The 24,106-nt window shown below is 42.2% G+C and overlaps 1 protein-coding gene across 1 annotated transcript in view; it reads left to right on the top strand.

Moving 5' to 3' along the window:
• Positions 1–24,106, top strand: part of DCC (DCC netrin 1 receptor) — a 593,999-nt gene that overhangs the window by 273,427 nt on the left and 296,466 nt on the right. The window contains exons 3-5 of the mRNA XM_026092248.1: positions 2,367–2,651; positions 20,477–20,627; positions 20,959–21,095. Coding sequence (XP_025948033.1) covers positions 2,367–2,651; positions 20,477–20,627; positions 20,959–21,095 — 573 coding nt within the window. The remainder of the gene's footprint in view (positions 1–2,366; positions 2,652–20,476; positions 20,628–20,958; positions 21,096–24,106) is intronic.

Raw genomic sequence — 24,106 nt, forward strand, 5'->3', positions numbered from 1 at the left:
TTCCAGGGTCTGTCTCCAGAAGTGACTTTCTCAGAGTTCATTCGCTGGCCCGTTCCCTTGAGCCGGCTCCCGGCGATCGAGGCATCTGTGTGGCTTCAAAACCTTTCTTTAAAATAGATTAGTGTAAGCTAAGAGAGCTGCGAAGACCCAGTGATAGCTTTAAGATCTCATATATTGTGATCCTGCAGAGAGATAAATGAGCTCTGAACATTAACCATGGGAGAAGCTGGCTACTGTCTTTTTGCTGGGACAAAGCAAAAGTTTTTGGCAAGATCCTGAAATGCTAAGCCATAAATTTAATTAGACATGTTTTTCAAGCTTTAAAGAGGAAAAAAAGGTTTTATGGCCTGCTCTGTGTAGATCAGTGACTGAAGGTGGATGAATTTTCAGATTGGGTTATTAACAAGAAAAATCTCAGTAACTCTTTGTGTTCCCCTGAAACGTTTTTAAAGCCACGGTTTGGTAGCGCTGGATGCAGCTTTGCTGAGTTCACGGTACCGAGCGTGTGCCAGGTGAGGTTGGCAGTGGCGAGCGAGATCGTCTGACCCATAAATGATGTTACGTCACGCGTCCGTGCTGGGAATAGGTCTGTGTGTGCGAGAACTAACACTGCCACTGTTTTACTTCCCTAACAAAGTAGCTGTTGGGCTTATGGCATGGATTTCTGAGGAAAAAAATGTTTCTTTCTAGCAGTTATTTTAGTCCTAGTTCTTAGTGTGTTGTTAGAGTCGGCTGTCTTTCTTCCTGGAAAAATCTCCACCAATCTGTGGAGCTGCAGTTCTTAACAGCTTTCCCTCACTGTTCACACTGCTTTTACCTTCAATTTTTCTTATTAAAAAGCTGGAAGAGTCGAATGCTTTTGTTCTGCGGTTTGCAGGAGCTCTGGTGCGGGTGCGGAGCGGTTACGCGTGGGTCCCTGCCACCAGCCGGGCTTGCGGGGAGCGTCGCAGTGCGAAGGGGGAGCGTGCGGGGTGGCGGGAGCTGCCAGGGCCCGTGCAGCGATGGATTCATCTAGGCATGTTTTGGCGTGTGGAAGGGCCGTTGGGAAGCTTTCCTGGATCCAATTCCAGCCTCGCTAAGTAATCCCTGATGGCGCTTGCCGCAGCTCCAGCGAGCGCGTCGCCCATGCTGATGCATCCCGTGCTTGCGGGCGCTCCCAGGGCTCGCGGGGGACAACTGTGGCAGCAGATGGGTGGCCAGAATCACAGAAGAAAAGGGGTGTTTTGAGCGGGAAATGAGCTGGGGGCTCCCACTCGGAGCCTTTTTTGTTACACGACTGTTCCCCTTTAAGCTGTTTTTGCTGAATGTTTGGGTGGCGTTTTAATGTCTAGACACTTGGGATCTTTATTCTTTGCTTCCTCAGTTTCTTAATAGCCTCTCTGCTGACAACTGCTTTCTGAAAGCCTTCGCTCGCTAACCGAATTTAGAAGGTGCTTGTTTCCTACATACTCTTTAGTTGCTTTTAGCATCTTTGAGTTTCCTGCACTTTCAGCGACTTGGTATGTTATTTGAGCAACAAAGGAGAGCTGGTAGCTTCATGAGGAGAGCGGGCGATGCAGGCCTTGAGCAGTGGTCCACTGAAGACAGTTTTCCACCCTTTTCCAGAGCATCTTGTGGCTGCAGAGTTTCAAGCTGCAGTTGGCTCGTTTTGGTTTTGAGCTTGCCACGATCGAATGGAATTTCAAAAGAGAGTAAAACACTTGGGTCTGGCCCCAGCGCTCCAGCCTCCCTCATTAGAAAAACCAGACCTGACCAGCCAAGTTGTGTATCTGGAAAAGATGAATTGCAAGGATCTTCTTTAACAGAAAGCGTCTTGGAGCCTTGCTAGGCTCTGCTGCCAGCCACGCTCATCTTTTCCCACCTCTCACGCTGTACCAGTGGGGTTACTTATTTCTTCTGTGCAAAGGGTGATATCTGTCTGGAGCATATGTCACTCGGGCAGTTTGATGTGCAGTTTAGTAAAAAAAGACTCCATTAGACAGAAAGATGTGACTAACATTTTCCTGATCTTCCATGAGCTTAGTTATGCTTTCCTTTTGAATGTCATCCTGTTCCGAATAGTTTGTATTGCGTTATAGCATATTTGTACTTTGTTAAAGTTGTTGCTGAGTGGGTTTGTAAGTAACAGGTTGCAATTTGTTACTTTTTATGTTGATAACACATCTTTTCTGTGCTGTTAATGAGTGTAATTTACAGAGGAAAGAGTGTTAGTCACCCAGCCATTATTGCAATCTCAAAGTAGTTTTCAGAATATCACTTTTTTTTTTTTAGTCTGGATTGTTAACCAAGTCCAAATCAGCATGGAAACAGCATGCGACTTCTATTTTCAGCAGCTATGTAATTGCTTCTTTTACTTGTGCTTTCAGGACCACTGAGGTTTCTTTCCCAGACAGAATCTGTCACGGCTTTTGCAGGAGACACAATTTTATTGAAGTGTGAAGTTGTTGGCGAGCCCATGCCTGTAGTACACTGGCAGAGAAACCAGGAGGACTTGTTCCTGAGCCCAGCGGACACGCGGGTTGCCGTCCTGCCCTCTGGAGCTTTACAGATCAGCAGAATTCAGCCAGGAGACAGTGGAATCTATAGATGCCTTGCAAAAAATCCAGCCAGTTCAAGAATTGGAAATGACGCAGAAGTCAGAGTTTTGGCAGGTAAGAAGCATGCCCTTTTACACTGCCTTTTTCTGTTGTCTGATCACGTTCTTTTGTTCTCTGATGCAGCGGTCACTCCTCCTGGGGCAGCTAGGCTGATTTATCCCACTTTCTTTCCAGTTACTTCTACAAGCTTCCAAGTTCTTCTTCACATTGAAGAGCCTGGAGACCTTTAGAAGCAGTTGGATGCAAAGGTGAGGAGTTGACACCATAGGAAAGTATTCACGCTGCCTAACTTCAAGTACTTAATTTAGAAATGTGTGAAGCTGGTCTTTTTATATAGTCAGTGGTGAGAGATGGGTACTTCCTACCTCCCAGTGTTGGAGACAGCCCCAAATTACTGTCCCAAAGTACTCTCTGGAAGTGTTCCTCTCGCTCCATTGACTAGAAGTTAATCTGAGACTAGCTGCCAAATTTATATACTCAAAGTTAGGTTGCTTGGATACTTCAGTGCCTGATGTGATCTGCCAGGTTTCCAAGACCACAGTTTGGGATCTGACACAGTTTAACCATAACAGTCTATGGCCAAATGAGCATCTTGCTCCCCCTCTTAATAAACTTACCAGCTAAGTAAACAATTACCACTGCAATGTTTCTAGAAGTATTATCAAGAACTGAGCATCGAAAGAGTAATGTGAAGAAGGTGTTCCTGCAAAATCCCCTTCCCTTTTAGTTCTGCGTGCTAATATGCAACCACTAATTAAATGGGGCAGGGATGCTGTCAACTGCTACGCTTCTAGGATTTCTTTGGGTATGCTTTTCTAATCGTATGCTGTTGGTTTGCATGACTTTTTTCATTAAGTGAGATAACTGTGCAGGATTCCCAGACTTTGGAGATGAAATCTAGATGCTATGGACAGAATCACTCTTGAGGAAGTGTCCATGCATTTGCCCATGTGAAGCTTGATGAGACTAGATTCTCCTTTCTGGGGATGGTATATAGCTCTGGAGTTTATTGCAGTGGATTTGGGAGATTAAACCTTCTGTGTTTGGGATTTGATACCTGAGAAGAAAAAACAAACAAAAAACCCACATAAAACCCCAAACCTGTAAATGAAGAATTAAAAACCCAAGCCCAGGTCCTCGATTTCTGCTGCAGTAGGTATTGATCCTTTTTTCGGAGCTGTAAAGCAAAACAACAGCTATCACTGGCAACAGGGGAAGACAGTGTCACCTGGAGTTCTTGCACCCTGCAGGTTTTTTTCCTGTCTTCTTGGCAACCAGCGGTTTGAACCAGGCCTCCCCGGTACAGAGCTGTTCCTCACTTGTTAGTTTGTGTGATGGGCTGCCACAGAGCTGGTGTTCCTGGGGCTTACAGGAGCCTTAGAGCCGCGGGTTGTTTTTTATGCCAGTAGAAGCGGCTAGACTTTCCTGCCTTTGGACAGTTAACTGTGATTTAAGGCCCATTGAGGGGATGAGGGAGAGAGGAATTCAGTTGCCTTAATGAAAATTAAGAATATCACAAAACTTTAAATTTATACGTAGACCTGAAGGACTTCTGTCAACCTTCTCAGCTTCTCGGAGAATTACTGTTTTGCCGTTCATCCACATTTCTGATGCATTGTAGACAGATTGGTGCCTCCCTTTTTCCAGTTCTGGTCATTAACATTCTGGCTAAATGGCCTCTGCTAGGTTGTCCGTAGGAGGGAAGGGAATTCATTTATCTTTTCCCAGCATGTTAAAATTTTATACTAGGGAAACATCGGAATAAATAACGTGGAAAATATGTCACAAGGAACTAGTGGAGTCAGTCAGACTTTGGCTTAGGGCAAGTAGTAAAGGCCTCATTTCGGGCAGATGTGAACAGACATAACTATTGCAAGAAATGAATGGTATTGCTGAAACAAATTCAGATCTTACTGAGCCTCTTGTGAATTTTGGTCTCACGTTCATCCTTTGGTTTGGCACTATCTGATACCTTGCTGTTAAGTTTGCCTCTTCTATTTTGATTTGTTGGCAAAAATCCATTTTCAGTTACAATTCTCCTCTTCCGCAACTAGTGAAGGCAGAATGCTGTTGTTGGTCTTTTTCTCCTTGTTAGTAAGAAAAAGAAAAAAATCTCTAAATTCTGTTCAAAAGAACAGGCACCAAAAGAAGAGCCTCAGACAGTATCTCGTACTTCTCTGTATTTTAAAAACGTTGCTCTTGTAGTGGTTGTGATCTATTTGAACACTCAGCAGAACTGTCAGGATTTGCACAATAAGTAGAGGGAATAGCCAAAGTTAAATCCTCATATCCCAAAGGAGGGTTTCCTGCTTCTGTATGTGCAGCCCATGCAACAAATACCAAGAAGTCCATCTAGGAGCTCCTGTTTCACCTGCTTGTGAATACTGAAGTACTGGAATATCCAGTACTTCCTAAAGTAATAAATGGTACTTGCAAAATTGGCTATCATTCTGGCTAATATTTGCTAATCTTCTCTACAGCTTCCAAACAGAATGTAAGAGAAAAGAATGAGGGAGAAAAACATGAATGCTACTTTTGCTTCTTTGGTTGAAGGGCTGCTGGTTTGATTTGACATTATGGTGGGTCTGGAGATATCTCTCCTCTTGGAGATGTCTCTCTTCTTGGTGGAAAACGTCTTCATACAACATCAAACAAGTTAGAGGGAGGACAAAAGAATTAGTAATTAGTGCTTTCCTGGACAAAAAAGGAAAATTCACTTTACCAGTGCAAAATCTGTAGTTTAACTCAACATATAAACTAATGAATGGTGAGCCTTCAAACCAACGTTACCAAAGGGAAGTACTTTGTAGATGCATTAACGTGCCTAGCAGATAGGACAGGGCACTAGGCTAATTTTTAAGCTAATTTTTAGCTTAATCACTGAAAGAAACTTTATGTAGTTATGTTTACCGATTTCAGCATTCACTGGCAGGATCATTAAAACACAAGTGTAGCTTCTTCTATAGGAGGCTACCAAGATTACAATATCTTTTCAAGTGTCTGTATTTTCTAGCCATTCCAGGTTTGCTGGCTAGTCTTCAATTGCACAGGCTTTCACTGGAATTTTCTCATGTGAAACACAATTAGTGTTTAGTGTTTCTAGACAAAAACTGTTAGCAAATGTACTTCACATCTTAGAATATGTTCTTTGTTCTTTCCATATCCTTTCCTTTGTTACTGAAGTTGGCTCCTTGCTTAGAGAGACACCTATCTGGTAGCGTTTCCCAAGACACGATGACTGACAAGAGACTATATTCTCTCTCTCTCTTTTTTTTTTTTTTTTTAATTTAAACAAAAGTACACTCATTTGACCAAGAATAGAAACATTGCAATTATCATTTTGTTTTGCATATTTGAAGTCTGTGTTTTGCATTACCAAATGTGGGAGGATGCCAAGAAATTTCTTTCTGCAGGAATATATTGAATACCTGCAAGTTGGAGCAATTTTTCTATTATTTCAAAGCCAGAGTATTTTCTTTTATCGTTATTTTGAGCGTTTGAGCTATGGCTGAACAATTGGTTTCATTGGTCACCAGTTACACTGAAAAACACAAGTCTATCAGGAAAGGAGCAGGCTTTTCCCCAGGAAAGAACTCCATGTTTAAATGTTGTTCTTTTTTTTGAGCTTTACAATTAAATATGCACAAATTCAATATGAAAGAAAAGTCAGTACAGATGCCTTTACTATTCTGGATGGTTTTTAATACTTTTTTTTTTTAAACTTAGAACAATGGATTTTAATGTAAACTTGTGAATAGTTTTAATTGATGCAAAGATGGCTCTTTCATTTGTTCAACCAGAGCTCATGAGTACCTAGAGTAGGTCATCGGTGGTAGGAATTGGATGTTAATATCAAAGCAGAAATGACAGAAGTGGAAAACTTCCGGCTTTGCTTTCGATTTGAAGGCAGAATATTAGTGGGATAAGCTGCAAACTGTTAGGTGTGCATCACCAAATGCCCCGCTGCATCCTTCCTTCAGCAACTCTACATCCAGTATTCGGCCCCTGGACATAGTTGCAGGCCCAAAGATAGCCCCCCATCTTGTGTAAGCACCGATAAATAATCGTACCTCCAAACCCTTGTACCTACAAGATGTAGAGGACATGTTTATCTTAGGAGCAGATCATCTGGATTCCTTCATGTACTTCTGTGACAAATTCAGTAACTGTTATCCCCGTATCGTGTTTTCTCTGGTGTACTTCTGCGCCAGCATAAACCTTGCTGATGTTGTGATCAGTGGGAGAAGTGACAACCTGTGAATGACTGTTCAGATGAGCCCGCAAGCCGATAGGCTTATGTTCACAAGCCAGCACTTATCTTAAAAAATTCGGCAAAGCAGCTGCAGCTGTACTCCGATGCTGCATTGCGCTGGCTCTCAGAAGAACGCGGGAGGTCCCCCCTTTTCTGTCTAGAGGGCCTCAACCCAAGGAAGGACGTTCCTCTGGAGAATAAACAAACCACATCTTTGAGACAGACTGATACCATATGGATCAACAGTTTGTATATACCCCATAACTGGTTATCCCTTACCATGCTACACAAGAACCTTTATGGAAAATCATTAAATAGTGGTAACCTGAACTGTTCAGACTTGCAAGGACAGTGGGTTTTTATTTTTATTTTTTTTATTTCTTATTAAACTAATTGGAATCTTGGTATTGGGTAATGCTTGCTGGAGAATCCAGTGTCTTGAACAGGATGATTGGTCCATCTGCATTGCAGTGGGTGTCTCTGTTGCATGGGCCTTTGCAGTGGCATCTTCAGTGGGGTTGGGTGGGACTCCCTGAAGGGCTCTTCTGCTGAAAGCTCATGACCCAGCTGCCCCCGGTCCTATGTGACCAATCCAGCATGTGTGTAGTCCATTGCTACTCATGATCCTAGCCATGTGCAGCACGTCTAACTCTTGGCTACATACAAAAACCTGTCCTATGTGGTTATTTCTGCACCTGCAGGAACAGTTTCTGCACGCATTCACAAGTCTCATCTGTGTGCAGTTTGGATTCTGCAGCGGGAACTGCCTGGGGGCAGCTCTGGAAGGGCCAGGTTCTGCCCCCAGGATGTTAATCAACATGTTTAAACATAGGCATGGATCTGGGCGCAGCAGGGGCTGCTGAGGGCTCCAGGGCAGTCTGAAATTCCTGCCTGGGCATGTCCTGCACCAGTTAGGAGGCCCCGGGAGGGTCAACAGCTCCTGGTTTCAAAGGGGAGCCCTGCCGAAGCTCAGCAGCTTGTCCCATCCATGCACGATGTGCTGCGGAGTCACTGCAGCCCCAGGGAAGTGATGCCGTGGTGCACGGGGGGAATTGTAGGACCACAGGACAAACCTGAGCTATATCTGTGCATCTCGCTCGCGTCTCGGTTGCATAGCTCTTGCCACAGCAGGAGGAGTCCCAGCTAAGAGACGTTTTCCTAACACTTCATCTCTGTGCTGCAAACAGCTCAGCCTCCTAAACCCTCTGTCAGCAACCATCTGCCCGTAGGACTGTGCCCGCCATATGAGAACAGATTTTGAAGAGGAACTAGTATAAAAATTCCTAACAAACCTGACCAAAAAACTCTCCATGAGATTTTATCTGTTTCTCAGTTTTCTGAGCAGCCATCACAGCTTTTCAGAGGAAGTTTGTTTTGAGTGCACATTTTCTCACCTTTCTCATGGAAATGCCTTGCTTTTCTTTAGGGTCCGGAAACTTAATCTCAAGTGAAAAGTTGCAGTAAATACTGAAAACATGAAAAAAATACATATTCAAATAACTGCATGCCCTCTCCTAACTATTTTAGAGGGAATAATATTACTGTACAAAACCCCTCAGGTTTACACCACTCGGTGCTAAGGAGTTGTTGGCCAAATTCATCGCTTCTGTAAGTTAATTAGTACATTTCTTTGAGATGTCTATACACTTCAGAAATACAAATGAGATTTTTAAAAGAAAAAGTTGAGTGGTTCAGTGTCGAAATGCTCTTTGTTCTCTGTTTAGAAATAATAATCCTGCATTACCGTTAGCCATCAAAATAATCTGTTGTTGCACTGTTGCCTATTATGGTGGTTCTTTTTGCCTCTGAGCTTGCCGGCTAAGTTGCAATGCAAGATAATAACAATACCATGCAATTTCTTCATATTTAATGCCAACAGAGTTAAATTGCTGTTGTGTGGTGCAGTTCCTTCTTCGCAGTTGTACTTCTGAGGAGAGAACAGCAGCGACAAAATGGAGGGGATTGACGTGGATCCCATGAGGCGGTGAGAAAGAGGAAGGGAAATGATGCCCATATTTAAGTAATAGCACACAAAATTTGCTTCCTGAGCTAAGGCTTGCTTTGATACCTAAGTGACGCCATCTCTTAAAAGATGAGAAACTACAATGTTAGACTTATTTAAATATGCTATTGTAGTGTGGACAGAATTTATGACTTCTGTGCTTCAGTGAAAATCACAATTTTGGCKTAATTTTGAATAGTGATCTAAATACAGTAGGCGGCTTGTCTGAGGGTGTCGTGTTTGGTAGGGGTCTGGGAAGCGCCAGAGTGCTGTTGTATGATACGAATCTTACGGTTAAATATGTTTTGGAGGAAGATCAGGCTAAGCTTAAGCCTCTGGTGTTGTTGAAGCTCAGCCATCGCTTTCTCATGCAACACATTGAGGTTGTATCAGATGCAAAGATAGCTTAAAGATTTCTCCTCGTCTTTTCTACCAAGTGAGGTTCTCTCGTAGCCGGTAATTGTCCAAGGCACTGCTTTACCTTAACCACAGTATCTTTTTAGACAAAAATATTATCCTCTATGTATTATTTCCTGCAGGGATCTCTTGGCCTAATTCTGATTATTCCTTAAAATTCATGTTGTTTGTAGATGCAAGATAGCAGGGAGAGGTGCCCTCTGCAGAGGGACGCGGCTCGGGCGAGAAGCGGAGCTCGTTTGCCCTGGGCGGGCTGTAACGCTGGTTCCCGCAAAGGCTGTGCCCAGGTGTGCAATGCTGCTGCCAGAGCCAGGGCTCCTCGGGAGGGGGTTCCCGCTGCGTGGGGAATGGCGGAGCACGGGCTTCCAGCCGGCGGCAGGAGCTGAGGGAGGGAAGGCTGATAAATCAATAATAGTTCAGAAAAGTAGTATAATATTTATTGCACAAAGCCTGTCTTTTGGTAAACAAGGGTTGGGTTTTTTTGGGCTTTATCCAGGAGATTTTAATAGAACTCATGTTATTGGGGTCTGCAAGTGCTTACCTGGGGGAAAAAGCTCTTTAATCTGCAAGACAAGGGTATAAAAAAAACCTAACGACTGGAAACCTGAAGCTGTGTTCTTGCAGGTAGAAGAAAAATATGCACTTAAAATCAGTAATGGCCATTGGAACTGTTTATTTAAGGATGTGATGGTTTTTCCATCAATTGCATTTAAACAGTCATTGGATTTCTTTCTGGAAAGAAAGAAGCTTGTGGTTCATTCATGTGATACGGTTTCAAAGCAGGAATTGCTCGGTAAAATCCTATGGCCTGTGTTCAGCAGCTGGTCGGGCTGGATGGCGATAGTCGTTCCTCTGCCTTTTGGCCCTGCGAATGGGGACATCAAGTTCCTTGCCCCGATCAGTGCACCAGGATCAGGGCYGCCAAGGTGGTGGGCGATTGCTACTAAAGGCTTCGTTTTTATCTTATTAGCAGAGAACTGTTTGGATGTTGAAGCTTCTGTTGACCGCCAAGCAATTTGTTGTAACCTAAAATGTTACATTCCTTAGTAACAGCGTAGTTTCTGGTTTTTGGTTTGTTTTTTATTGGTAGGATTTGAATGGCTTGGGGGAAAATATGTTTTTTTTTTGTTTGGTAAATATCTTCTTCTGAGATGTTATCTATTGAAGTCAAATCTAAAAACAAGGTAGGAAGTGCAAGATCACACCACACATGTACAAGGGCTATCATCTTCCCACATGTATCCGAGGTGGAAAATTCCTACTTACAAATGATTTATTTAATAAACTGCACTGAGGTATTCCTACATTCTGCTGCCCAAAGTAATTGCATTTCTGAGATCATTTTATAAGCTACTTATATTCTAACCTTCAATCAAAATCTGTTGAGTTTTAAATGTTTATTAAACATAGTGAGGAATGATCTCCACCCCCGATGAATCTGATTAGTGCTTAATGAAGTAATCTGCGATTATAGAACAGAACAAGGGGGTGTTCTCAACAGGTTAAACCATTTGCTCAAAATATATATTTTTGTCATTAAAATATGTAAATGTTCTATAATAAGAATATACACTTTATAAAAAAATATTCAAGTATCACAGTTTACCACATAGAAATTTATATAGTTGGAAGGAGAAATAAGCAGGCGTGTAGATACGTGCTCATGGTTAATGTTGTGCCCTTTTAGTGCCGAGCTCATCTCAAGATCACTGCAACCATAGGAGCAATAACTAATATCTACTAAAGAACTGTTGTCTGCTCAGCAGTCCCTGGCTATTTGCCAGAATAGTGTTTAGRTTTATTAAATATCTACAGGTTTCAGTGATCAGTCTAAATGGGATTGGTTTCAGCACTTACRATATTTGAAACACAGATTTAGATCTGAACAAGGGCCCTAAGAATATCGTGTAATTTGTTTCTGAATGGATTTGAAGGCATAAGTTGCTGTTAGGAGATTCCTGGTGTGTGATTAACCTCATGAAATTGAGCTAGATTTGAGGATGCTGATACGGTCAACCAGGGCACCATAGGCTGGCTTGCAAATGTGGGTATGCAGAAAAGAGCCGGGTGGTCCTCTTCAATTTAAATTGATCAGTGCATCTGCTCTCAAAATGCAGTCCAAAAGAATTTCAAACAAAAAGAGAATTCTCTAATGTTGGAACAGCCTTTGCATTCCTGCTTTGAGGTTTATTTTATGCTAAATAAGGGCTCTAGCGCTTTAATAATGAAGATTGTTTGATACTAATAAGCAGTGGCATTTTGACTATTATAGATCCTGAATATCAGGGATGATGGGTWAKGGGTTTGGGTGCAGCTGAAGAGTGCTTGCTTTAAGTCTGTACAACGTGGTAGAGCTCCTCATTTCTCTCYTCCATCCCTTGGCTTGCTGCATGCYGCGCTGGTTTTCCTGTACACTCTAAATAGATGTTCATCGYGSTCATTGTCACAGAGGTGCAAAATGGAAATGTTGCGGTTGAGATCACTTGTATTTAAGAGAAGTCCATTTGCCTTTGTGATAATCACTTGCGCATAGGAGGAATGGGAGGTAATGGCATAATGCCACTTGAGCAAGCCTTTACCAGTACGGGGTCTTCTCCTGCTCGTCTGTGCCGGCTTCAGATCCGTATTACACCAGTGCTGCAGGTTACAAGTCTCCTTGGCTAGCAGTTGTGCAGTAATATGCAAGATTGTCCAGGAGTAGGAAACATTGCCAGGTGTTGACAAGAAGGACAAGTAAGGAAGGGTTCTTGGATTGCTAGAGTGATCCCTTTATTTTGCAGTGTAAATGGATCCAAAAAGACCTGGATTAAGCCGCTTAAAGTAGCGGAGGGTGCCAAGCACTGCATCCTCCCAGACTTCTGCTTGTTGAGGCAAAATGGAATTAATCTTGTTCTCCTTCGTCCTTGGGTTTCTGGACTTGGTGAACACTGAGAATTTTGTGTTGCTCCTAAACCCTTTATGCCTTTTTATGAACTCACAGCTTTTTAGTGCATGAAGCTTTGTTTTCTTCTTTGGCCGTTGACCCAATTTGCTAGCAAAACGCACGTAACTCTAATCTCTGCAACATTTTGGAAAGTTATCTCTTTAAAACAGAAGAGAGTTCCCCTGTGCAAGAGTCCAATTAGCAGGCAGGGAGAATTAAAGTGGAATGATTTGAATGTCTATTGAGGAAATAAAGTATATTTTATATATACCTACAATGTTGYTGTAACACACTGAGAGGAAAAGGCAGTCTAGGTTGAAACCCTAGTCCTACCCCAGCAGTTTGGTTACAGAGGAACTAAGGAAAGCTCTAAACATTGAGGCAAAAATCTGGTAATAGCAATTATGAATCAAAGTCCAGGATTTGTGGAGACCTGAAGGAATCAAAGACATGGAAGATGCCAAGAATTAGTAAAGTACAAATATGCTTTTAAAAATATAACTGAAACAATTCTATTATGAATTTATTCTGAAAGGATGAAAGTGGTAGAACAGGTTTCAATAATTGTGGCTGCAAGGCAGAAATGTTCAAAACAAAGTTCTAAAATAATTTTAGGAAAAAAATGCTTGTACTTGCGGCATTGGCTATTAAACAGTTTTATCTGTTTTTTATTCCAATACTGCCCTGACATTGACTTAAAAATCTTGTCCAAAATCAGATGTCTTAAGGTCATCATATCCGGATAAAATATATCTTAAAGTTCTGGAGGATCTGAGATACTCTCTGGACTGTTGATTGTTGACCATAATTTTTGAATCCTGAAAAGTTTCCAGAGGACTGGAATAAACCTGTTGGAGCTACTGATATTAAAAACAAACAACCACCTCTTCCCCCCCCCCCACCACACCCCCCAAAAAAACCTTCCTTGAGTAGTTACTGGTTTATCAGGCCAGTATCTTTGAAAGACATAGTAATAGAATTGCCAGTGCAATTAAAATCAGTCAGCATCATTGTATGAAAACGGAGGATGTCAACGTAATTTTTTGGTGATATTCGTACTGTTACAGTAGACTTCAGTAAGGATTTCTGTTACACCTCTTGCCTAAGAAATTAGAAAATCATAAAATCAGTGTGGCATCTCTGTAATAGATCAAATTTATAGCCATTAAGTCTCTAAGTATAAATGATTACTGAGCGGATATGTCTTTAGTGGGAGTCCTCACTAAGAGCCAGGGATGTAGTCTTGATCCTGCATAACCTAATAAACCATTTAGCAGCTCTGTGCATGAGTGGACAGAAGACAAAACTGCTGTTGAAAAAATTTGCAGGTATCACTGAGGTAGGGGAGGAGGAGTAAGCATTGAAGAATGTGGCTCACTGTAGAGAGTGAGAACTTCATAAACGGGGCAGAATTTAAAAAAAGGAGTGTTTCCATATGGCTAGTCATAAACAAACAGTGTAGGCCCTAACACAGGAGCCCTGGGGCTGGAGCAAGCGCTTTCCTACGACGAAAGCCTTTGGGGCCCGAGGGTGAACCGCTGCTGTGGGACGGCTGGTGAAATGCTTGCAAGGACAAGCCAGCGGCTGCTGGGTGGCCACGGAGCAACTCCGTCACTCCTGGACTGAGGTTGTGTGGGATCCGCTGCAATAGGGGATCTAACTGGGTGACCACATTTTCAGAAATATTGCAGAAGATTTGGAGAAGGGTTGGAGGATAGCCATGAGAATGATTTAAAAGATTGTCCCCTTTATCCATTAAAAGCTATGAATCAGTCTGGGGCTGCTACAGCTCATTTCTAAGGGTTGATTTAAGCTTGTTTTTGATCTTTTCAACTCGGACAAGGACTGGGAGTATGCAAAATTAATTTAAAATCTCTCTCTCTCTCTCAAGTTATATTCATGGGGTCACATCAAAAATCTCTTTTCAACTCTTCTTTAGATTCAGTTGCTAACTGGATCAAACCACTGCTGTCTTGCTTGTGTCTTTGTTTGCCTCTCAAGGACAATGCAGGTCTAAAATAACGKTTGCCAGAGCTCTGGTGTATAGCTGAAAGGAAGAATGTAAATGTATATCACTGCTTTCTCATCTCAGCTTTGCTCTCCATTTTAAGGTTATAAGATAACGTAGCTGTGGAGCAGTTCCTCAGTCTGTTACATTTTTGCTTCCATAACTTTAATGGTCAGAGAAAAGACTTCTTCCTCTTGTCTTGTAAAGAAGGCAAAACAAAACGACAGGGTCCCTTCTCTACTTCTACAGTCACATCCATAATAAATTTTATATTATCCTTTTATCTAAGGATCCCAAAGAACAAGTGAAAGGCCTGTAAATATTTTGTCTTCRTTATGGCTCAGGAAGCTGAACGCTGCACAACAAGTCATCATTAAAGCTGGAAATAGGACCCCTGATGTATAGTCCTGGGTTCCAGCAGCGACTTGGCACCATTTTCCTCCCACTTCAGTTAATGTGTTTTGAAGCTACTACAATGGGAAGAATGCCTTAATGCCGTGATGCGTGTCAGCGCTAATGCTACGGTCTTCGTCTCCTTGTCGCTTCTGTGCTCCTGGACATGTCGCATCCTACAGCACTGCTGAGCCAGGTCTGCATTTCTTGGGGGGGAGCACAGAAGGGATGGAGCAGAAAACTGCTGGCAAGGGTGCTGGGTGGTGGAGGGAGAGAAGCAAATCCCATCGCAGTAGCCACATTCTGGTTATACATTTTAATGCAGTCCGTATATTGAGAGATCAGTATCACTTTAATGACAGATTTCTTTAACGCTGTTCACACATAACCCTTGCTTTCTCACTGGGATTAAGTGTTCAGCCTCCAGGCATGATGGTGAGATCAGGTCGGGGAGTTTTGCTGGCCTTTCTTCACTGACAGTAGAGAGCAAAATTGGGTTTTAGTTGGTATAAATCTTTATCTCTTTTAATCGAATTTGGAAATGTGACTATGAACGCTCAGAGATATTCCATCACATCAGTGTCACATTAAAGGCATCTCAGTTCTGCAATTTGCAATATAAAAACTGCTGCAATAAAAAATAAAATTGTACTGGCCAAGTACAGTATTATCCAGATGCGTTCAGAAAAATTTCATGGGCATAATACGGGAGTCTTTTGTCAGCCGAGCAACATTTACAAATGCACTGTAGCACAAAGTAGCCTAGTACAGCACAAGGCGATACAATAGGATGCAGCACATTTTTTATGTGAGCGTTTCCTTTTTTCTAATACACAGTGTTGCTAAAATACTGCAGTAACATTTTTCTCTTTAGTGCTGAAGCGCTGTATCTCCAGGGCTGAATCCGTGGGAACTTACAACATCATTTTCTTTAGGCCGAAAAAACTTGCACCTTCTTGACTTGCACTAGTTTAAGACCAATTTGATATGAGAGTAAATATGTCCTCAGCTCTTATCAATGTATACTGATGCAAATCTGAGGTTTTGCTGAGAGAACAATCATTGACTTTTAATTATGCYGATAATGTGTAATAGAAGCTATGCCTTTCCCATAAAAAAGGGAAAGGTCTTGAATTAATTTCTTCCCAGCCTTGGCCTACATATATGGCCTTTAGCCATGTCACAGAATGTCTCAATTAGTCCATAGCCATCTATAAAAAGGAGATGAAATGGCGTATCCTAATAAGGCTTTGTGAAGATATGTATTTTTTACAAATAGCCTGATATTCACAAAAATTACTGTTGTTGGAGAATATCAAAATCACATACGCAAATACTATTTGTAGTTTTGAATTTTAACTGCGTGTCATCAGTTTAAGGTGTATGGAAGGTAGATGTATAGTGGTAACTTCATTACTGAATATTGTGTTCAAGAAAAAGATAAGAAATGAGAGGTTTTGCTTTGTTCAGGGAAAATAAGTTCATACAGCTTGTTGTTTTGTAATTGGTTTTAGGTATGGGTTCATTCTTAAACATTAATTAAATTACAGTTTTGCAAGGGGAGAGAGCAGCTCTGTTTCATGTGGAAAATCTCACGCTGAAGGCCACTTCTGTTCTGTACTGGAGATCCTGAAAGGCAGAGGTGTTTCAGGGATCACTTGCTGATAGAGGTAGTTATGCATCATTTCGCAGTTTGATTATAGACCAATACTGAAGACGACCAAAAGATGTCCTAGATGTCCCCTCTCGTGCCCATTGATGGGGGYGTGCAGCTGTGAGTTCAGACCATAAACGACACGATGTGTAAGAGATTAGGTCATGGCTGAACTGAATCAGTGACCATGATGGAACCAGGATTTCACTTAATACCTTCTCATTTACTAAAACTTGTCCATCGTTGGTTGATTACGTGGGCTTGATTATGGCGTACAAGTGCCTTGTCAGGGAGAATATACCGAGTGCTCTTTAATCGAGTGGAGAAGGGCATAACAAGAACTTCCATATCTTTATAATCAAGACCGCATGCCTTCCTGAAGAGTGCATGTCATTCAAACAGATGTTACTGAGCTTGGTCCGGGTCCTTTGGTCTTAAAATCTACTCACTTAATGTGAAAATGTCACATTTGATAAGTTTTGTTTTTATTTATTTATTTTAAGCTGGAAGTAACTGGTTCAATGGCATGGAGCATTGAAGAAATAGTGAAGTTCATATGGCCGCACACAGGCTTCTTAGCTCCTGAATCCTCCTTTGCAATGTCAGTAAAGAATCTGAGAAGACTAATTCTAAGGCTAATTATGAAAACATGATTAAAGAAATTGTGCTGAAGATCTGCCTAATTGCAGAAGCAGGGCTGTTCTGGGCTGCTATTGCCAAATGGCACCTCTAGTTTGGACCTGAAAATTATCCATGTGTCTGTAGTTCAGCATCATGTGTGCACAGAGACGTCTCGAGTTAAGCACGGTCTTGCGCGCGGTGCCAGTGGGGACACGAGCCCCGAGCAGGACCACAAGCGACCTAATCCAGCAGGTCTGCCTAGCTCATGCTTAACCCAGCTCCGAGAAGAGCCGCGATATTCAGTAGCGCTCTAAGTATTTTGTTATGCTCAAAATCTTATATATAGGCAAAGAGGAGGCACTGCTTTTTTATATGYGTACAAAGCACAGCCAAAGTGTTGCTAGTATAATGAAAATCTTAACAGTCTAGTTCGAGAATCATCATTAGTCTAGATCTAATTATCACAGAAAATAGAATATTAGTGCAGTTAGAATACTTATCATATTAGTCCCTAATACAACAAAATAAGCTCTGAGCCATTGCATGTGTAACTTAACGTTGCTCGCTCTTAGAGCTGCTTAGACTGCYGATGGGTCTGAGAAGTGAAGCCCAAAGGGAAAGGATCTTAAACGGGAGCAACCACAGGGCACCTGCCTGCGCCCTGCATGTGCTTCATGCTTGCACTGGGAACACATTGCTAAAAGCTGCGCTCCTCCTTACGTGGCAGGAGCTTCCATACTACTCAGGTGCTGGTTACCCTCATAAGCTTGTGGCTGTGTAGTTGTAGCTTCAGTTAACGTTGCCCTTCCCATCCTAGCTCCTGAGCTATTTTTTGAGGGATGGGGGTCCACTTTTCTTCTCCCCCCTTCTCCCCACCGAAGGGTAGCACAGAGTTGGAGGTTGTGATATGTCAAGTTTAATAGTCTGTGATAGCATGTTGATTCTTCTAAGTACTGATGGCAGGATTAGCATTGCACACCATGATTTCACTTCTTGACACTTAAAATATATTTAGTTATGCTGTCCAGACTCCTCTAGTAGCAAAACTGATTATAGCCTGTACTGTCTGGACATGCAGATGGACTAAGATCGTAGTTTCCGTGGCCTGTTGACAGTAAGTACCCCCAAGTCTTCCTGATGTTGGTGGAAACCCGAGATGCCACCTGCCACCTTCCCGGCAGTGGTGGCCCTTCCTAGGGACTTGCCTGAGTAACAAGGAAGTTCTCATCTTCGTGTGTCTGAACCCACAACCCTCTTCCTCCTATTATTTTCTGAAAAGAAAGAGAAGTTTTCTTCTTTTTTCCTTCTTGTAGCAGATGTTTTCTTCAACCCTCTATGTACCTTTCAGCTGCTCCCTTGGGCCTCGCCCTGCGCTCCCCTTTCAAGTCGAATCCACGCAGCACAGTGGTGTTTCGCGGCTGAYGGCAGCTGGTTTGAATCGCCGTTGCAAGTGTGATAGGGCTGGGGAGGGAAGCCGCTGCTCTCCAGCGAGCAGCCCTGGCACTGGGGAGGCGAGGAGCATTCCCGCACGGGTTTGGGTTTCCCTCTGTAAGCGCTGAGCRGTGCAAGGAGGAGCAGGTCACAGCCCAGGCGGGCACGCGTTTCTGCGTGGCAGCTTTGGTTTTGTTTTTTGCAGTTTATTTCCAGAGTTTACATATGATGCAAAGTCATCAATTAATTTGAAGATTAATTTCAGATAAATTTTATATTAAGGATTTAAGTTAATAAAGTTATCCTCAAATAATTTTATATATATATATATATATATATATATATATATAAATGTGTGTATATATATATTTGCCCAGCTTTTAGTCCATCCTCAGTCCTCTCTTCTTATTGCCGAATTAGTTTAGTCCCAGGCGGGTGCTGGGCACCCTTTCCTCTTCTGTTCTTCGCAATATCCAGCAGTTTCTYGTGTCGGTGCCCTCTTGGTTTACCCTGGGCTTGGGCTACCACCTGCCTGCCTACCCTTAATGCTTACGGCTTTGTTTTTATTGGGATCTTCGTTCAGCTGTGCCCCTCAAGAACATCCAAAATGGTAGCAGGCAAATTCCAGGTGAGAAGGAAAAAGCCAGAATAAAAATCCTTGTGGTTTTTATCTTGCATGCAATAGTGTGCCGTTGCTCTAATCTACTCTGTTTAATAACTGATCTTCACATTTTTTGACGGTTGCAATAAAAGTTTTAATTGGAGGAGTTAAGACAATAATAATCTCATTAACGCTGTTTCCAGTTGCCAATACAATGAAAAAGTATTTCACATCACTCTCAAGTAAGACTGTGCTATCCTGCTTTTTTCAAAGTACGTAGCAGAAATACATATTAAACTATTTTTGTGCGTTTTAGGGTTTTGCGGCTTTGTCTCGCATGCAGCCTGTTGCCACCTCTGCAGTTGCATTTATTCTGAATAACCCTTTTGGCCAGAGATGCCATTAAAGCCTTCAGTTCCAATTATCAGTTAGCTCCTTTTCTAACTTTAAATTTAATCTTCATTGCGATCATCTTTCCTGTTTTTTATTGCTGTGCTTTTTATTGCTGCTCACATCTTCCATGTATCCAGGATCAGTATTTTAATCAAAGAAGACTCTTTTGTGATTTCAGAACTGAGTGCTTTTGAAGGGAAGGAGACGCTCCTATTTTAAGATTTTGCTGCTATTTAGGGTTTCTGTTTATACACGCTCCGAGGTCTGGGTCGTGCCCTGAACACGCAGGGGTGGCCGCGGACCTCGGAGGGATTCGGCTCTTCCCCCGCGGGCGCCCTGCGCTCAGCTGGGCTGCCCCCGTGGAGGTGTGTGGGGCCACCCGTTCCTCCAGAGGTGTCTGCGGGGGCTGGAGGGTGCCATGGAGCCGGAGGCGCGAGAGCCTCTCAGATGGTGACGGCGCCCGCGCGGAGTGGAGCTAACCCCGGCCAGGTCCCGCTCTGTCCTTAATTAAACTTTTCGGTGGTGTTTTACTATATGTGCACTGTCAAAACAGGATTAGCCTCTTTTCTCCAGTCTTTGATCCTTCCTGTCTTTTTCCCTCTAAGGCAAAGGAGAATTTGGGCCGTTCAGCTCTCTCCTTATTCCATTTCAATTTAGACTTTTTTCGAGTTGCTTCATTCTTCATATTCTTTGTTTTCCTTGACCTTCCTTGGAGCTTTCCTTTTCTTCTCTCACCGTTCATGTTTATGAACATCCCTCTTCCAGCTCCAAAGCRGTGTCATTAATCTGGTACCTCTCTTAACCTTACGTATGTATCTGTCTYTGTCTTTTCCTGCTGTGACCGTACCTTTTCCTGTGGCTTCCCGAGACCTAATTTTTCTCTCAGCGTATAAACACTCCTTTCTCACCTTCCAGAGAGATGGTGGTGTTCTGCCTTGCAATTGCTCCCTCGGGTTCGACCCGTGAGCGGCTCTGCGAGATTGCCACTTGATACACCTTTTACCTCTCTCTACTATGATTTTCTATTTTTCCCCATCAGTAAGAATCTGTGAAAGCTGCAAGTCTCTTGGGTCCATTACTGATCAGCAGTTTTATATTCCCCTTTCCCAAGAAAAAAAGTATGGGGGGCTTGCTTGCTTTGTTAGTTTGTTTTGGACGATAATTGTTTCTTTTGCCTCTCGTAGATCCGGGTTTGCACAGGCAACAGTTTTTCCTTCAGCGCCCGTCGAGCGTTGTGGCYGTGGAGGGGAAGGACGCCGTTCTGGAGTGCTGCGTTTCTGGATCCCCCCATCCCACCTTCACGTGGCTGCGCGGAGACGAAGTGCTGCCAGTCAGGTACCTCYGTGGCCAGTGTCTCGGGTAGTGTCCGCTGCCGCGCGTGGACGGGGAGGCCGCTGCGTTTTCCTCCTGGATAATAATGAGCCTGGGCACAGCTCTTCCCTCGTGGCACGGTTCATCTCTGCATCAAATCTGGGGGTGGAATTTAATCATAAATATCATCTCTTATGAGAGACTTTTAGGCTGGCATTTAAAAGGGAAGTGTAAAGTTATTAGCAGTAAAATCACAGCTGAGGACTATTTATGGATAATTTATGATGTGTATTTTTTCTAGAGAGAGAGATAAACGATCTTAACATACTTTGGACATATGTTATCAATGTTTCAGGTCCAGAAAGTACTCATTACTGGCTGGCAGTAACTTACTCATATCTAATGTGACCGATGATGATTCTGGGACATACACTTGTGTCGTCACCTACAAAAACGAGAACAGCAGTGGCTCGGCAGAGCTGTCGGTGATGGGTGAGTAACGGTTTCCATCAGCTGGATCTGCTTTGCTTTTCCAAGAACACTTCCAGTCATTCCCTTTTCTATGATGGCTTTATTTTCAGAACTCCCGTAACTGCAAGTTGTGCAGGTCTCTCCCTGCGTAAACCAAGTCCTGTAAATCTTTTAATGCCTTCTACAGTGCCAGATAGCCTTGCTGTTGCCAAACATCTTATGGTATCAGATGCTAACTGTTACTCAGTGTGAAAACGGTCCTTTCCTTTGTTTCTCGTTCCTGACACGAGAACGGGTGTCCCTTCTGTGCCCGGTGGCTTCTATATCTGCTAACAGCCATGGTTCCCCCTGCGGTTCTGTGGTGGTGTTGGGAGCAGAGGAACAGGGCTCTTACTGGGGTTTGGGGTTTTTTCAACGTCGTCAATAGTCAATACAGTAGGATCACCAAAGTAATAAAAGTCAATGTAAAGTCATGGAAGTGCTTGCCCAGCAGTGATGGGTTTCCACTGCTCATGTCCTCATGAAAAAGAGCACTGACAACTGAAGGTGCTTTCTCAGGTATCTTAAATTGCACGCTCCTTCCTCATGTCACATATTAATGGAATCAGAAATATGTTAAAATCTGAGAGCTGCCTTTTTTTTTTCCTTTAGTTAAATCATTGAACAATAGCAAATTACATTAGTGTTATTTGAAAAGATCTGAAGAGCTACATAGTTAATACTTAGTCAAACACTAGCATATTTCAGTGTGCTGTTCATTTTGCATTCTGGCTTTAAAGCTTACGTGTAAAAAATACTTTCATTAGTGAATAGAGCCTTAATTTGGATTATAGGATATTCAGTGCTTGTATAACAATATCCTTTTATCAAACCATAATAAAATAAAATAATTACTCGTGATGGAAGCTTCAGTTCTATTTCTTTAGGTACGTTGATGTGATGCATTGTTTTACTGGGTAAAAATAAAAAATGTGGCTTTATAATTGCAGAAGTTCACTTCATTTATCATGAAATTGTTTTCATTGTAATGAATCAAATATTGAAATGGAAGTTAACCTCTTGAGTCATGTATTTTATTTGCCTTACTGAGAGATGTTGATTTCAAATCTAGTGTGCAGTGGGTGACTAATTGTTGATTGAGAAGCAGTGACAAATTACATTAATATTCCTCCCCTAACAGTGGATTGTAATATCTCTTGGTATGAGCAACTGTGGCTGGAGGATCATCGCGGAGATTATCATACAGATCGCTTCTGACCAGACAGTTCCTGTGAAAATTAATAGGAATTTTTCATCCAAGTCCTTTAYGTACCTTTGGAGAATTTAATTCCATACCTTCGTTCAGTCTATAATGTGCCTGCCTATAGCTCCGTAGCGCTGTTTTCTGCAAGTGTGTTGGGTAGAAATTAGAGGTGTGTACATTTTCCTATATTCTGAGTCCTGATACAGCTGTAAGGTTGAATATGAAACGATGAAAGTTTCTGTCTTTCCGTTCCTCCTCCTCTTCCCCTTAGTGTTAAGGATGAAACTAGACATCTGCGAAGGTGGAAGATGCCACCACTGCTGGCTCTTTGCACGCCGGCGTGGAGCCAGCACCCTGCRCTCCCATGTCATGATGCAACGTAATCCCGGTTTGCACCATGGGAACGGGCGGTTGCTGGTGTAGATCAGCGTTTCTTTGGTTGAGTTTCCGCTCACGTTTGCTAATGAGGGATTTACAAATACAGCACAGATGGATGAAAATTTTGGCTCTGCAACTTAGGCACAATATTTATGTAGGTTTTCTTACTTTCCTGAGTAKATTGTTCATTGGCAACACTTACGTGAACACGTTTCATTGTTTTTCAGTTATGTTTGTGTTAGGTACAGAAATAGTTCAAAGAATTCAGAAGAAATTACACAAGTAAAGCTCAACAGATGATGACAGAAATGGTCTGATATCTCTTTCCTCAGTAATGTGCCAAGGCACCTAACTTTCTCAGAATCTGTTTCTTTGCTGACTCCGTCCTTACCAGTAGGAAATGCTCAAATGTGCTGAAATTTCACGTTTAATCATTCTATCTTATAAACAGAATAATTGCTTAATTTATTTCCCTTTTGTGAGATACAAATGAAGATATGTAAATATGTCTGTACGTTTCCTTAAACTGGTTAATAGAGTAAATTGCTGATCAGTATTTTGTTGCAAGACTTGCACTGTTTAACATAATTCTTTGTTAGTGTGTTCGAATACGGTCGGAGTGAAAAAACTCTAAGCAGGTCAGTAATTCTCTTCTGAAGTCTRTGTGAATGGACAGCATTAGATCAAAGCTAGTCATTTCACATGGTGGCAGGATGCTTTTGATCTTTAAGTAACGAAGCTATTTGCAAGAAACTGAATGTGTTTCACTATGGAGTTGCTATTAGTTCTTTTAAAGAGCTAAAAACAATCATTTGTGTGGTGGGTATAGGCCTAAAATTGCAAGAAGTGAATGAATTTGCAAGAAGTGAATGAATTTGCAAGAAGAAATAATATGTTTGGCTAACTTTTTGTTTCATACGTATGGTCTTTTGGCAATATTTTAGCTACCTCTCCTTGTGTAATGAAAATTAAAAGATACAATACAGATTATCTAGTTACTATTAAAGGACTTAATCTTTAAACATTTAATCTTTAATCAGATGTTTGAAAATGRTATGTTAACCAATATCAATTACAATTCCTTTCTATGTATTTTCTAGCTTTAAGCAGCCTATTTTTCATTTGGGCCTATTGCCTGCTGGAGGGTGTTCTGATAGAGTTTTTTTTTGTTTTATGTTTTGTTAAGTGTGTGTGGAAGTCTGCTTTTGTTGATTTTTAGGAAAGACCSTCCCCACCCCAGCCTAACTCCCTAAATGTTCCCATCTATTCGGAAGTTTTCCATGCCCTGTGCCTGCATGTGGGATCTCACTGATGGCAGCACAGTTTGGTGGGATAAACGTCTGGGTTTTCAGGTCCTAGTAAAGAACTAGGACCTAATTCTGCAAACATGATTTTCTGTGGGCGTTCATAA

Source organism: Apteryx rowi, unplaced genomic scaffold (assembly GCF_003343035.1).
Source record: "Apteryx rowi isolate R43461 unplaced genomic scaffold, aptRow1 scaffold_95, whole genome shotgun sequence".
Classification (NCBI taxonomy): Eukaryota; Metazoa; Chordata; class Aves; order Apterygiformes; family Apterygidae; genus Apteryx; species Apteryx rowi.